At 40.0% G+C, this 15,806-nt stretch overlaps 1 protein-coding gene across 1 annotated transcript; it reads left to right on the forward strand.

Moving 5' to 3' along the window:
• The first annotated feature begins 845 nt into the window (after positions 1-845).
• On the forward strand, positions 846-1,665 carry LOC26526285. Its single transcript, XM_015154979.2, has 2 exons — positions 846-1,011; positions 1,070-1,665. Exons 1-2 carry the CDS (start codon positions 894-896, stop codon positions 1,135-1,137), a joined length of 186 nt encoding a protein of 61 aa, XP_015010465.1. The 5' UTR covers positions 846-893; the 3' UTR covers positions 1,138-1,665.
• Positions 1,666-15,806: the final 14,141 nt, after the last annotated feature.

Below are 15,806 nucleotides of genomic sequence, written 5' to 3' on the forward strand. Positions count from 1 at the left end.
TTCAGTTGGCGCTGCTTTAGCTGCTGTTTCTACTCGAGCAAACTGCAGATTACCCAAGTTGAGCCCTTAAGTGTGTTCCATATCAGGTTTATCATTCGCTGTCATTGTCGCCGTGGCTCCGAGACATACGCTTCACTGACCCAACGACCGAACGGATTAAATATATCATTTTGGTTCCCTCTTTAATGAAAGGGTTGAGCTGAATTCAGTTCCCTGCGTTGGCCAGTTGGCTGGAAGCTCTCGGCTAACACCTGAAAATTGCAGCTTACCGAAAAATAAATATGCTCGTGAAACGGAAACTTTGTTTCGGGGACAACGCACATTACACACTAAATATGCTTTATGAAGAAAGCCATGGCATGAATGTGGCCAAGGGGTTGGTAAGATAGCCGAGCGTAATGATTGATATTGAGGAAGTTGTTCTGCGGTTATATTACAAAATATCCTTTTTGGCGGGGCCGACACTGTAAATAATAATTTTTGTACTGAACAAAATTTGGCAAATGAATCAGACTGAGAAAAAATATTACAATTTTAATTTGGATATCAGAAATGTTAGACATAATTCAAAATATAATAAATAGCTACTCAAAGGTACAAGATCAAACAAATAATAATATAAATAAATAAAATAATAATAATTCAAGTCGCAAATAAGAACTCCTAACTGGTAGCAGATTTATATAATTTTATTATATTTAAAACATATATTTTCTCGCAGCTTTATTCATTTGCGAGGTTTGGGCTAATAAAGTCCTTAGCAACAATGTTAACAATTAAGAAAAAGGGGTAAAAGCTACAGGGTGTTCTTAAAAGAAAAAAACAGTAGGCTGCAATTTAAAATTATACGAAAAAATAAATTAAATTTTAGAAATATTAGGAATATTATTGAAATGAGGATTACTTGGCGAACCTTTCCCAAATTGCTCATTGTGGTGCCATTGCTGCATTTTTACTTGGCCCACTGCGTTAAGGCAGAATCTGAAGACCACAAGCGTCGTAAAGACTCGGGTAGGTTAATTATTCATCAGAAAAATAATTAAAATTTCAAATTAAACTGATTGATCAGAGCAACCTAATGTGCAGAATGTGAACATCGCCTGGCAGATAAAGCAGGCGAAGTTGCGGAAGATATAAAGGGACACCCTGTACGGAAGCTCGTTGGCGAGGAAGTAAATGCACACAAATTACCCCAAGCCAAAAACTTATCGACAAGCGTCGCTCGAACTGAAACGGAAGCAGAAAGTCAAGGTGCAAAACCAAAAATCATTACACCTGTTCACAAACACAGCAAGCCGAACAAGATGTGAGTGTAGAAAGCGTAGAAATCGAACGGACTGCGGAGAAGTAATGTGAGGCACGCCAAGTTGAAAATTCAACGCTCATCGCGTAGTTCATCGCAAGGGTTGAAGAGGTTCTTCTCGGGGTTGGGGTTTTATTGTTTTGTATTTTTAGATATATTTTTTCGGGGAAAACTGGTCACGGTTCATGCTCGCCGCTCTCTGTTGCGTGTGGCAGGCGACACAAATGCGAAGCAAACTAAATTTAACTGTCTTAATATCAAAAATTAATAAACTTAATGAGCGACCAGCGGCGGATAGACATCTGCAACAGGTTCCAAACTTGTTGCAGCTGCATTTGCTCGCCTCGGAATGGATTTGCACGAAATTGTATTTTAATTGTTGTTTTTTAATTTCATTTTTGACCACTCGATATTATTCACTGATGGTAGCTGGCATTAGCACTTCTTTAGCAGCTGCCTTTCTTTCGAAATCGGAGAAAGGTGTCTTCAGAACGGGTTCTGTTCGTAGGTACTAATTAAATACGTTCTAAGCATTTTTTATAATTTATTATCTATTCATCAACGTTTTAAGCGAAGAAAGGGTTAAAATTAGTCATTTGTGGCAGATGCAACGGCAGCTGAAAGAGTTCTCTTGGTTAATATATACAATGAAACCAAAACAGTGTGCTATAATGATACTCACACCTTTGTTTTAAATGCGCTTTGAAGCTTATAATAAATGTTTTGTGTAATTAAGTTTAAAGTTATATGACCGTTCCATTCGAAATCGAATTATTTCGTTAGGGACTCCAGGCTCATTAGATAATGTTGTTAATTGAGATGTTTGCGTATAATGCTTTTAATTTATGGTAATCCATTAGTGCATACTTGCTTCGCTCAACTAAGGTAAGAAAATATTATTTGCATAAATACATATTAATTTGTAGTTTTAGCATAGGGTTAAATTACGGTTATGAAATTGAATAGCAAATTCAGCTAAGCATCCCCTAAAGTCAACGGTTAAAAACAGCTCCATTCAAAAAGTTTCTCATGGGAAGGTGAGCCTCGAGATCCTTAAAGATATCCACCCCTTTTGGGCTTAAGTATATAACTTGCACGCCTTATCAGCCGCAAACTCGTATTCCCCGCTTTTATCAACTTCATTACGCAATGTTCGCATAATTATCTGCCGAGGGGAAACTCACTCCGCAACAAAAGACCTAAGCCACAAACCTTCTTTTTCGATTCGAAAAGGGTAAAATTATGGCTTTCGGATATTACTTAATCATACATTTGACTGGTTGCTTTATGTGGAGCACCTTGCACCCATCATGGAGGAAATTGAAATGACAGTTGAGTTTATGACGCCGCGGAGGGGCAGTTGAGATGAGAATACGAATGCGTATTTTTGGCAATGCGTCAGTTGCTATTGCAGCAGATCCAGCAGATGATGCGGAAAGGAGGAATGGGGATCGGATCTGGACGATGACAACCTGCAACTGTCAAAATGTCCGACAGTGGCAAAAACTGTCAGCGATTGGCGGCGGCAGGGCGCATGTGACGCCATGTAAAATCCATAAATTATGAAGCCGAAGGGCGGACAGAGGAGTCCACCTCCCGGTGTCGGTGGCATTGGCAGTTGCATAATGTATTCTAAGGATGCCAAAAAGGAGTGAAGACAAACCGGTTGCAACTCCATCAGATTACGTCCTTAGGGACTCACTCGATTGCCTGTATTTGGCGTTGATTGATTTAGCTAGTGGCAAAAAACACTGTGGCTGCCTCTCGCCTCCTCTTTCTTAATGAATTAATTAATGAAGGCCATAATTAAATTTGCACTTTGTTATTCGGCCTGCTTTTGCATGTGCTAATTTATGAGTTTTTAATTATTTTTGCAATTAATGCTGTTTCGGGCACCAGCATTATAATTATTTCCTGGCAACAGGATCAACAGGATATGCTGCTCATTTGTCAGACCCATCGAGACCGCAAAAAAATGCTTCCTTCATCTAAGGAGGGGCACAAAAAACGAAAAACTCAGGCGACGAACTGGCTTTCAGTTTGGGGCGCCAAAATTTAATATTTTTCATGTTCCTTTTTTGCAGCTGCGTCTCTTCAGTTTCTTTTTTTTTAGTAATTAAAAAGCGTTATTTTTCGGATGCTCGGCAATAGAGCTCCGGCTCCGGCTTCAAGTGCATTGTTCCAATTTCCAACTACCATAAAGGACAACTGTCATTTCGAAAACTCAATTGTTTGGAAATGCTTTTTGTGCAGGTACTCGTGTCTTAGTGCGTAGAGCCTTTCCATTGGCCTCCATAACCAATTTTTTTGGGGGTGAAAACAACAGAGATCTTCTTTCCACTATGGTGTTTGTGCGATGTTTCTTTGCTGCAGGTGGACAGCCCGAAATGTTCTCATGCCGAAGTGAATGGCTCTTGTTTAGTACAGTTATAAAACAGTTTTAGATTTTCCCCTCCTCTGTTTCTTTTTTGCGAAACGTGGGAACTGAATTCTGCAACAATATTCAAAGTTGATGAATAGGTCGCAGCCCCAAATAAAAACAAAGCAAAGCTGGAACTATCGATGAACAAGGGTTGGTTGCGGCCATTAAAATTTTATAGGGCCTAACGTCAGACATAGGCTTTTATGCATAAACAGATTTCGGTTTCTAATGATATGGGAAATTAAGAATATTATAGAGATAAAGTGCCTAAAAAAATGTTTACTTATTGTAAACGCTTTAAACAAATTATTGTAAACCAACACAATCTGCCAATGCATATTCGAAAGTGCTTCTGCATATTGTCTATATTCGTAAATTTCCCATTTTGGTTTAAGACACTTATTTCCATTTTCTTGTACCTACATCTCCCATTCACTCTTTCTCTCGATGTACAAATATTTATGTTATGCATTAAATGGAATATTTTCTGTTTGCTCACCTCACTTTCCTAGCAATTTCACTGTCCATAAATATATTTTCAGCTCCGGCAGCTGCTGTCCAATCTCCTATCTGCAATCTGCAATCAAATGACTCGACAACTTTGCAGAAACATTTCTTAGGATTTCTGTTTTGCTTTCCAGTGTTAGCTTAATTGTTTGCAAATTAGCTAATTAGTTTATTAAGACATGATTACGATGCGAGTGGTAAGGGCAAGATCTGTATTCCAGTTTATGGTTAGTAACTTGATTTGGGAATTTATGAAACCATTCTCAAATTGAAATTACAACGACCGCTTACGAATTTCCGTAATTTTGACTGGAATGAGATAAGCAAAAAAACGGAAGAGGCAAAGTAAAAACAAAGCGGCTATAACCATACGAAAATTAAGCCAAAAATTTGAAAACAATGAGCTTGAACAACTTAATTGAGATGTTAGAGCTGCAAGCCCTCCTTGTCATCGTTAAAGACTTAATTTATTTATTATCCTCAGATTTTTAGTGCTCCATTGTTTTTCGTTTATTCCAAGAGGGGGGCTGGGCCCAAGAATAATAAAATATTAAACGGCCACCACAGCAGCCGAAAAAAGAAAACCAAAACCAAAACCAAAAACAAAAACCGCCGAAAGAACCGGCTTTGGCTAATTAGGAGCTTCGGGGAAAATATATGTAACATCGAAATCCAACTCGCGTATGTTTTTATGGATGCTCATCTCTGTGCATGTTTCTGTTGTCTCCTCATCGTTAACCCCCTTCACATCCACAACTCTTGGTTTTATGATGTTGAGAGATTTTGCACCTTATGAGAAAATCTTCTGGCCTCGCTGGCCATCTCCATCTCCATCTCCACCGCCGTCGCTGCCAATCTTGTTAAACTCGCCTCAAAGCCGCATTGACACTTTGTTGCGCTTTGGCTTCGTCCCAGACTTACAATCCCCAGAGTTTCGAGCGGGAAGTCTGTACGGTATTTAGGCTCTTTGCTCTTGCTTTTTTGTATTTCGTGTGGCTCTGCGTATTTGAAAGTCCGTTTGGCTGTCAAAAGCGTTAATTTTTAAGTGCCTAGTGAGAGTCTTTTCTCCCCATCGAGTTCAGTCTTAGTCTTGGCCAACAGCCACTCAAAGGCGGCTTTAATCTCAGAAGCAGCTGCCGTGTAATTGTATGTGTGTCGGTTTGCGGCTTAATGAGAGCACGGGTTCAAGTGGCAAGTGCCTTGTCTATTTTTTATTTGCAGCATTCCTTGGCCCTCAGTGAACTCATTAATTTGTCGCTCCAAATGAGTTGCCAACCTGACATTTTCCCTTGAAGTTTTCAACTGACCTGCTTATTGACCCAGCTTTTTTCTAATTCTTTACGGAAATTGCAATGCTTTCTATAACAAGAAGAAGGGACTGACGAAGAAGTAATAATTACATATTGGATGTTAATAATATTAATATAAAGAGAACACATGTCTATAATAAATAAGGTTTCCGATACATAACCATTACAGAAAATATATATGATTAATTATATTATTTGTATTGAATCAAATATGAACATCCTTACCTAATAATAAATTAATAAAAAAATAGGTCTAATAATACAAGACATAATGTAGTTATTATGCAACTATCATTTTATTCATATCTACAGCCTGATTGTTATTTATTTTAAGAAAACGTCATAACTTAATTTTCCCACTATACTTTTCATTCCCCGGCTAACTATTTCCAACCCCTGAAAATTGAGCTCCAAAAACCTACAAAAATGCAATCAATTTACATATTTTAAAAGTTTTGCTCAGCTAATTGCAAATAAAATGTTGACCCAAAAATTAAACGAACAAGCGAGTTATTTTAAATTTCCGTAGCATGTGAGAACCTTCTCCGAGACGTGGCCCAAAAGAAATGCTGGCCTTCATATTTAATTATTTCAGAAATTGCATTTTCCTTCTCCTTTTTTATCATTTCACAAATATGTAACCCGGTGAGCGAGTGTCATTAATTTGGCCAACAGGTGAAGGGCGATTGGGGGATTTTGGGGGAGTTGAAGGAGACCGAGCATGACAGGAGAATTGGACAAGTTGTAAAGGAAATATTTTTGAAGTTACCGTTACTTCAGCGGCAAGGTAGCCGATCGTTGTTCGCGCCGAATTTATATATGAAAATATTTTACTTTTGCTCGTTTCTCAGGCCACTGGCAAGCTAAGAGGTAAGAGGCTAATAAACTCAATTAAGCGAAGTGTAAGCGTGTCCAGAGCTGTGGTGATGTCCGACAGTACATGGCACTTAATTGACCAAGTTTGAGTTGCGTTTCTGGCCAGGATTGAGCTCTACGACGAATGCAAATCCCGATTCGAACGCATTATCATCTCCATAATTCAAATGCAAGGCAAGAGGCATTGCATGACTCAGTGGGATCAGATAAGCTGTCGGCGAAAAATTGTTGGCCACATATTGTTGGCCAAGTAAATATGAAGAAAGGCGAAAAAAAAATAAAAACGAAACGTAGAACGGTAGCTGCCAAACGCTGTTGACACTTTTTCCCCCAGCTTTTTCGTTTTCCCGCAGATAAAGAGATGTCCAAAGGGGCTCAGCGTGAGTCGGTGGCAACTGCAATGCCTCCTCATCGCTGATCGCAAGCGTCGCAAACGGCGTGAAAACCGAAAAACTGAAAAACTGAAAAACTGCACACAAAAGCAACGCAATTTCTAGCCATGACTATGTGGAATATTGTTACGTCCGTCTGACGGCGACTCACTGCACAGCATGCGCCAATTTCCCAGGAAACTCAAGTTGAGGGGAACCCGGAGGGGGCTTGGTAAATATTTGCCACTGTTTTGAATTTGGTTTTTGTTTATTTCTACTGGTATTTCTTTTGTTCTTGGCCTGACAATCCAACTAGCAGATGCCGACGGTTGGCGGCGGAGAAGTTGGAAAAGTAGCAGAAAAGTTCAAGGGAAATGATCTGACAGTCTTGGTCTAAATATTTCCTGTTTATAAGCCCACTTGGGGGTCAAGAACATGAATCAAGCCCAGTCGAATTGCTGCAGCTAAAACTAATTCCAGCATACTTTGTTTCTTAACAAATTCGTAGTTCATTAAAAATATTTGGTGTTAATACTCTAAGTATTTTTGATTTTGGTTTGATTATGGTTGTGATTATTGGTTTACGATCTGCAATGTTAGGTATTTAGATTTTTGCCGAGAGCGTCGTTAACCGGCTTTAGTTTGCACCAATGCTTCTCCAAGCATCCTTTTTATATTTCATTTCCTCAGCTGCCCCACAATTAATCGTTGTCGCAGATATTTAGGGCGTTTATCGCACGTTAACACTGGAAACGCCCCGAAAGCGGAACATCTCCAACGTGACTCAATTGATTTCACGGGTCTTACTGTTCGCCCATTGCAATCCTGACCATCATTCATGGCAACTTGAAGACAATGCGTTGACATTTGCGCCTCATGTTGCTGCTGGCCCAAAGTTATGACCAAGAGGAAAAACAAACAGAAATCAATAAGGAAAAACGCAACAAAAGGCGCAAACATTTTCTCCACTGGCCTATTGTGCGTATGAGCCTTCTGTTTACATTCGCATCGATTGTAGCAGCGTGAAATATCACAACAATGGCATCATATATTTCCCGACTACTCCTCCATCCGTGTAATGTGTTTCCACAAGAGTTGCCAGTTTCGATGGTCCGATGATGCATGGGCGCCGACTCTAACGGTATGCCAAAGCATTCGGACACGCGCAAACAAAAGACTTAAGCAACAAACTTTGGTCAGGGTATGGCAATCGATAGCTGGGGTATCCTGCGAAAGGCTTCCAGAGATGAGGTCAACGTGATATAGGTTGCATGGAAATTTGGAATTTCACAAATTTCACAAATGCTTGGAAAGGTTTGCGGCAAACCAAGAATTGTAATTGTAATAATATAAACGTATCTGCGTATTTTCTTTAAATACCTAAAAATTCTATTCTACTTTAATAACTGTTTTCAGATAATCATTTACAAGTGATAAATCAAAAAATCATATGTCCATGTCCATTTATTTTTCGTGAAAGCAGAGCAGTTATCAATGAGATAAGCTTTTACTGCACCTGTAAGATTTAAAATAGTGCTATATCCCAGACTTACCGCCTTTCTCATGCGTCAACGTTCCAGCCTAGCCGCTTCTACAGGCTGTCGACCCTTTCACTTCACGCCACTCAAAATTTAATGCGTACGTGCCTGGCCACACAAAATATGGCTTAAAAAGCGGCACAAAATCCCAGCAAACAAAAATGCCCAACTGAAAAAGATTTATTATATTAAATGCACGCATTTAGCGCCACTTAAGACGCCACTGAGTGGCAACAAAAACAACAGAAACAGCAAGCGGAGCAGGAAGTCAAGATAATTCTCATCAATACCAATAATAGTTTTTGTTCAGCTTTCGTTTTTGTTTTTTACTCTGTGGGCTGCCTAGCCACTTGTAATGATTGTTATGTTTATATTTTTGTGGAGAAGGACGTGAGAGCTCGGCGGCAACCGAGTTGCGAGTTGCGAGTTGCAAGTGGCAAAAGGCAAGCGCCAGCTCCAAGCTTCAAATGACATTGCAGGAGGCGCAGAGGCAAGCACATAAAATAATACTACTAATAATAACAATAATAATAACAACAAGCAATTTCATAAAATGCAGCACGTCCGCACGGCCACAAATCGAACCAGCTTCAATGATTGTTGCAGCTTCAAATTCAGCGGCAACATCGGCCACATCAGCCACTGCAAGTTGCAACTGCAACATCGGCCGCTGCAAGTGAAGTCAATAGCAACGGGCAAGACAATAACTACAAAACAGCAGGAGATGCACAAGCTGGCTACCGGCTTTCGACCAGGCTTCCTAGAGTCCAGGAAAAACCCAGATGGCCGGCCGAAAGTTATTTTTAAATTGATTTGGATCTATCTTTAGGCGAACATGTACGGTCAGAAGGCAAGAATAAAAATTAATATAAATTATTTTAATGCAGTGATGACAAAAAATATGAATAAATTTTAAGGAACTACGGTTGGGTGGTTATTTTAATTGGTAAATATGTATATACGGGTATGCATTCAAGATATATGCCAAAGGAATAATTGTTTCGAATATGATGAATCTTCACAAATTTATGGAGCCAAAAATGTGTAATAATTCATTTTATTGAAGCTTCTTAGCAAAGTAAAACAAGATATAATGCTGTAATCAAGTTTCCTCGAGTGCAAACGAGAAATTTAAACATTTTCTTGAATATCTGCATGCTTAATCTCAACATTCTAACTTCTATATTCTTTATATAGTCGGAAACGCTTCCTTCTGTCTGTTACATACTTTTTAACGAATCTAGTCTACCCTTTTACTCTACGAGTAACGGGTATAAAATGGCAGGGTCAGTTCCTTTTGGGCAATTAACCACGCTTTCCATGCTGGACGGTCGCAATCAGTGTTCAGTAGCTGATAATTACGTTTCCCTGTGGTTTCCCTTTCATGGGGCGTTTTCAATTTAATTTTGCACCGGCCATCCTGGCGAAGACCTTTCACAATCTGCGTCTGGTCGTGTGACTTTTAACGCGCATTTTCAGGCACTTTAACGCCGCCGAGCATGGCGCACGAAAATTTGGACAACTTGGGGGCTCAACGGGGTTGGGGATGGCTGCATTGACATAACACCTCATAATTTGCACTACACGTTGAAGGCTGTGCCACGCCCCCTGCACACGCACTTCGCACTGAGCGACTTTCGCCTTGAGAATTCTCAAATTGCTGCTGGCCCATGTCCGCACTCAGAGAAAATTCGTCTGGTTCCGTCTCCTATGTAAAACAAAAACTTGACTTGCACTTTTTCAGACCACTGCAGATTTAAAGATTTTAGGATCTGTATTTTTACGATTATAAGCTAAATAATACTTTGTATTAAATCGCATATCCAAGCCAATACGTAAACGTAAAACGATCCATCAAAAGCTTGATATCATTGCAGATCGAATGTCCTTTTCTGTCTTTTGCTGTGTACTTCTCGGTGTAAGCTTTGTTTACGGAGGAAAAGAAAGTGTCGTCATCAGCGTCGACACGTTGGAATCGCCGGGGTGTCACTGTTGCCACCGCGATCATCAGCATCGGAGGCACCACCTCTGGTCTGGACCAGACCTAAAGACCCAGACCCATGTCCAAGCCCGGCGCTCGCCGACTCCGCCACGCCCCGAATCACTTTTACATATCCGCAGGGTGCTACAAGGCTCCGCCGACCAGGCACTTTCTTTTGCGCGTGTCCAGCTGGGATCAGATCCAAGTTTTGTGTGATGTTCACACTTTAGGAAAGTTTGGTTTGGGTGCGCAGGGCCGCGAGGTGCGAAGACATTGTCGCCCGAAGTGTGGCCATCATCATCATGGACCTCTTCAATGGCAGCGACATCATCTGGGCAAACAGCTTTTCAGCATCGAAAGCCGTCTGCTTTTGTTGTTGAACATAAGTGTATATAATTTATATGGAAATTATCTGGTCCAGTAATGTCATGCATTTAATGCTTAATTTATACAGAGATTTTGCAGATTTCTGTTTTATTTCGTTCCCTTGGCAATTTTCGGGTTTCCTCTTTCGTAGGTTACAGGAAAATGTTGCCCTGGCTCTATAAAGTTGTAATGACTGGCCTGGGAAGATTGCTGAAATATTTAATTGTTCATTAATATTTTATCATATAAATTACGAATTTCATTTGCCATTCCCAGGGAAACTCATTTTTAGCAAGCTGCCAACAGTCATTAGCTTGAGACGCTCTAATAACCACAAGCCAAAAATTATGATGACTATGCACAATGGTTGGTAAAAGGGGACTTTCAGGTAAATACGAATGAAACATTCACTCTTACAATACGTATCTTCCTTTTTTGGGCTTACACATTCAATTCAAAATCACACATTTTAAGCTCACATAGTTTGTCCATACTATATAGACAGATATATAATTATTATCAAAAGACGAAGTCGGATACTATTGTGCCCACTGTTTTGCCAAAATGTCATGCCTAAAAATGATAATGAAATCATTATTAGTCAGCCAGCAAGCAGGCTTTTCTGAATGGACACGCAAACATTTCCCCAATGAAAGCAGCCGTGGACAAATAATCTAACCAACCCGAGGAAACGCCCTGAAATGAAGTGCTTCAGAGAAATTGCTTACATTATTGTATTGTCTTGTATTAGTTGGCTGTACTTATAATTCTGTAAAGGGAAATTGCATGGCATGTGGGCCCGATTGGCGCCACTTCGACGCCTTCGACTTGGAGGACTTTGATAAACCTTCAGTGGCATCTTTCCGATTCAACTCCCTTCCACATTTACGTGCTCGGAATGGTGCGTCAGGTTGCCAAAGTTCCGAACGGTTTCAGGCGTAACTAATTACGAAAAATGGCCGCAGGAGAGATGCTGCACAAATACAAATTAGTTGCTAATTTGATGTAACTTAAACTATGCTGTAAAAATGAATAATCGTGTTATGCTAAACACTTGTGACAGACTTCGACTTGTGCCTGCTTTATATGCAAATGTTTTCTCTTCTATTTTAACGACTTGCAAGGCATGATCATCACGCAGATAGTAGTTTTGCCTTAAAGATAACTTGGCGAAGGGGCGTGAACCAAATTGAAATGTTTTCATCGCCTCTGAAGTTTTTAAATCCACGTTTCTTTTTCGGCCCAAATGCTAAGCACTTCGGAAACTAAATATTGGTTCACACGCGAATATAAAGCGAAGCAAATAACGTCAGATATACGAGAAATGTTAATACAATTTAATTTACTGCCCTTTTTACTGCCCCTCGCCAGTTGACATTCACATTTTCATTTCGCGTAATTACAGGCCAACCAGATGCAAGCCGAAGGGGTCTCCCCGAAACGGGGTCACATGGCCAGCTCCTGCTCACTGAGCATGCTCATCCAGTCCGGCTCCTTGGGTATAATAAGACCTGAAAGCATATTTGTCAAGTCTCGGTTTCAGTTCAGGGATCTGCGGATCGTGGTGCAGATCAACAGGATGCGATATGTTAATGACACAAGCGTTGCCTGTAGGTTTCCAGCTTGGGGAGCGCAACCGAATTGAGTAATTGTTAAATTGCGAAATGTTCAAGGGAGCTGGGCAAATTGAAATTTGGCCAAGTGGTAGAGGGTGGTCAGATACAGTTTTTTTTTTGATTTGGAAACCAAATTTATCTGGCATTGAATACAACAATAAATATAAAATATTTAAAAGTTTTTTTTTTCTTGCTGCAGTCGATTTAAAATGAGTACTAATATTATGAATTTTCCCACATTAAAGAAATGCGAAATGCCAGATGTCCACAACAAGTATTTCCAACTTAATTGACTTTTTATTAACAGTTCTGCAAAAAAAAGTTGTAATAAAAACCAAAAGCAAAGTTTAAAAACGGATAAGCGCTGGAAAGTCGATTTGGAAAATACCCTAGCTGTGCGCTGGCTAACATTATAAACAAATATAACAAACAAATACTATAAGCAAATAAGCCACATACAAACGTTCAAGAGAATTTTTGCTTAATCAACTAAATAACAAAAATTATAACCTCCTTTTAATATACATAATATAAAACACTCCAAAGAATTAAGCTAAATTTTAATTGTTGGGGCACACCCTTTATTAAGGGTATCTCCGATACAACCGAAGTGAACCACAACGAATTCAATAATGAACACATATCAATAAACACACATTGAAGCTGTGGACAAGTGAGTTGGCCGGGCTTTCAAAAACACTAAACACGAGCTTCCAAGATGTCCCAAGCAGGCAACAATTTGTGCAAAAAGTAAAGGTAGAAAAACAAACAGAGCGCAGCATGTTGCCCGACAGGAGTAGCAGGAACAAAAAGCCACCAACTGCAGCAGCAGTTACAAATAATTAAAAGAAAAAAATTTAATTGATGCATTAAAGCTGGTAACGTGTTTTCCACTCGGTTCCCGGGCAACTTTTTTCCCCAGCGACTTGAAGCTAGAGAGATGACTGTCTCGCCTGCACTATTTTTAACTGACTAGGAACTTTAACAGGTTGAAGAGCAGAGCTCATTATGTTTGTACAACAGTCATGGCATGTTGTTTTAAATATTTACATTAAAATTGTTCGCATTCACTGGGCGGCGGATATCTTATTTTTTTTTTCAAACATTTTCGGAATTTTGGTTCCCCGTCTAAGCGCCTCAAAATGTTGCATAGACAAATGACTTAGACAACGAACTTTAAAAGGTGGCCGGCTTAAAGCGAAATCTTCTCAATTCAGTGCTCCAGCCCTGCACTTTATTTTCCGCTGACATCGACAGCAGCCGCCTAAAAAACAATCAAAGGACATCTGCGTCTGGAACAAAGTTCACTCTACGCACCGTCATTATATCCATTATGCGGAGGTATAGAGAGACGTTGACTTTGTCTAAGATAAATTGAATTAGAGACGCCAAACGCGCACATTCATCATCCATCCGGCCATGGGGATGGGGTCACATGATAGATAGTCGCTGGAGGGATGTTCGGAATCCCTAAAAAACCCAAAGATGTACCAAACCCGAGGCCGTGCCCTCGAAGACAAATAGTAGGAGTAGACATTTTAATTTCCCGAAAATAGACTGCCAGATGAATAGCATTCTGCAGTCCTTTGAGGGAACTCATCCAATCTTTCTTCTGTTCTCGTTAAGTGGCAGGGAAACTAGAGCAGCCTGCGTATTCTTCGTTTTTTAAGGATGACCTGGAAGATGCCCGTGCATAGAACTCGAGGACTAAGCCGATCCGATGCGTAGGAAGGGCATGAAAGGAGTGAATCTTGGATTTCCCCCCTTTTGTGCTTGCTTTTGAAGAAAATTAAATCCTTTTGCTTATTTTTTCAAGGTGTGGCTCTGCAATCTGCGCACCGTGCTTATTGTCTTGATTTATAGACCACGGAACATCTTTACCGGCTTATGTGGCAAAGACAACGTCTCGGAACGGCAGGAAAGGATTCAAGTCCGGCTTCTGCGGCTTATTAGTTGCGCTGGATTAACTCACAAGAAGGGATTGAGCTCGTTCTTGGGCTGTGCCTGCTGCGAATTCGGAAGCAGCTGCAAAGAGGATTAACTTCCATTTTTTAGGCGTATCAAAAGGATCTCTTCCAGAGTAGGATATGCAGCACGGGCTGGGCCAAGCTACCAACTCCTTGCAACTTGCCAACAGACGCCAATGCGGCACACCAACCTGTGGCCGGCTTTTCAACAATTTTCTTTTCCTGCAGCAACCACAACTTCAGAGGCAGTAGCAGTCAACAACGATTGAAATGCAGCTTGTGATTTTTAATTGAGGAAAAAACAAGAATTATTGGTTTTCTTCGCAATCGAAACACTGATCACCCTTGCAGACAGGATGTAGCTGTTATTAATAAACTGCAAGTAACACATATCTATGCTTCTGCATATGGAAAATGATTAAAATAATAAAAGATCTTAGAATTTAAAAAATATCTTTGCGGTGTAAATGTAAAAAGCTTTGTAAAAAGATAGGAAAGGGTATCATGATGTGGCTTCAGCTTGGTTTCGAGTTCGAGATGGCTGCTAATTAATAAACGCAGTACCCCCAAGAAGAATGGATTGAATAGGGGGACGGAGTGGGAGAAAGGTAAACGACTGACTGCCCGACGCCGCCTCAGATGCCACTTGGCATAAATGCACACTTTTAACATTTCTCGGATTCTCCAACTGCAGCGACTACGGGCGAAACGTGAATCTTATGACAGTCCGCCAATGTCGCCAACTGGCCGCCGGCGACTCTGAGGAGGAAAAAAGTAGCAACAAAAAGGAAAACAAGTTGCAGTTGGAATATTAAGAATTGTCATATTGAGAAGTCCAAGATGCCTAGAGAGTCAATGCCAAGCAACTGCAAGCGCGAGTGGCGATAAAAGCTAATGAGATGTGATCGATGGTTAGATACTCTTAGATACTCTTCAAATATCTAGGATAAACTCGAATTTGAAAATCGAAAGTTATTTGTATTTATGAAGCATGTTAAAAATAATAATGAAGTTAAATTATAAATCATGGTGTTCTTGTAAGCACGATTTCAAAATGGATACTTATATTTGCCTCTATTTTCAATTCACCCAGTTCTCATAAAATAGTTTTTATTCTATAGTCTCACTGAAGAGCATGATTATATCTGCGTAAATATTTATATTTTTCAGTTATTGTCTGCGCAGAAGCGTGTCCTGCTTAGTTTATGAGACTGCTGTCTTAAGATAACTCCGCGGTTATAAAACTGAAATATGTATACATTTAATACAGATCGTAAACTGCTGTTTGGAGAAACCTTTGGTACCGGGAACCACGCAGCGTAACTAATTGCCGAATGACAATGATTTCGGCGCCCTATGAGCTTGGTCTTCTCACAGAGTTTTCCCATTTTCCTTAATTTAATTACCAGTTTTATTTGGCTGCGTATGCTCGATTGTAACGCTAATTTCGACGCGTCGGCGGTGTTGATTACAACTAAAATTTGTTTGAGTCCGAACAAAATTTTTATTACACCTCTCATTTGATGGTTTTGTTTCCGCCGCCTACAAT

The sequence above is a fragment of the Drosophila erecta genome, unplaced genomic scaffold (assembly GCF_003286155.1).
Source record: "Drosophila erecta strain 14021-0224.00,06,07 unplaced genomic scaffold, DereRS2 tig00000000-arrow-pilon, whole genome shotgun sequence".
Classification (NCBI taxonomy): domain Eukaryota; kingdom Metazoa; phylum Arthropoda; class Insecta; order Diptera; family Drosophilidae; genus Drosophila; species Drosophila erecta.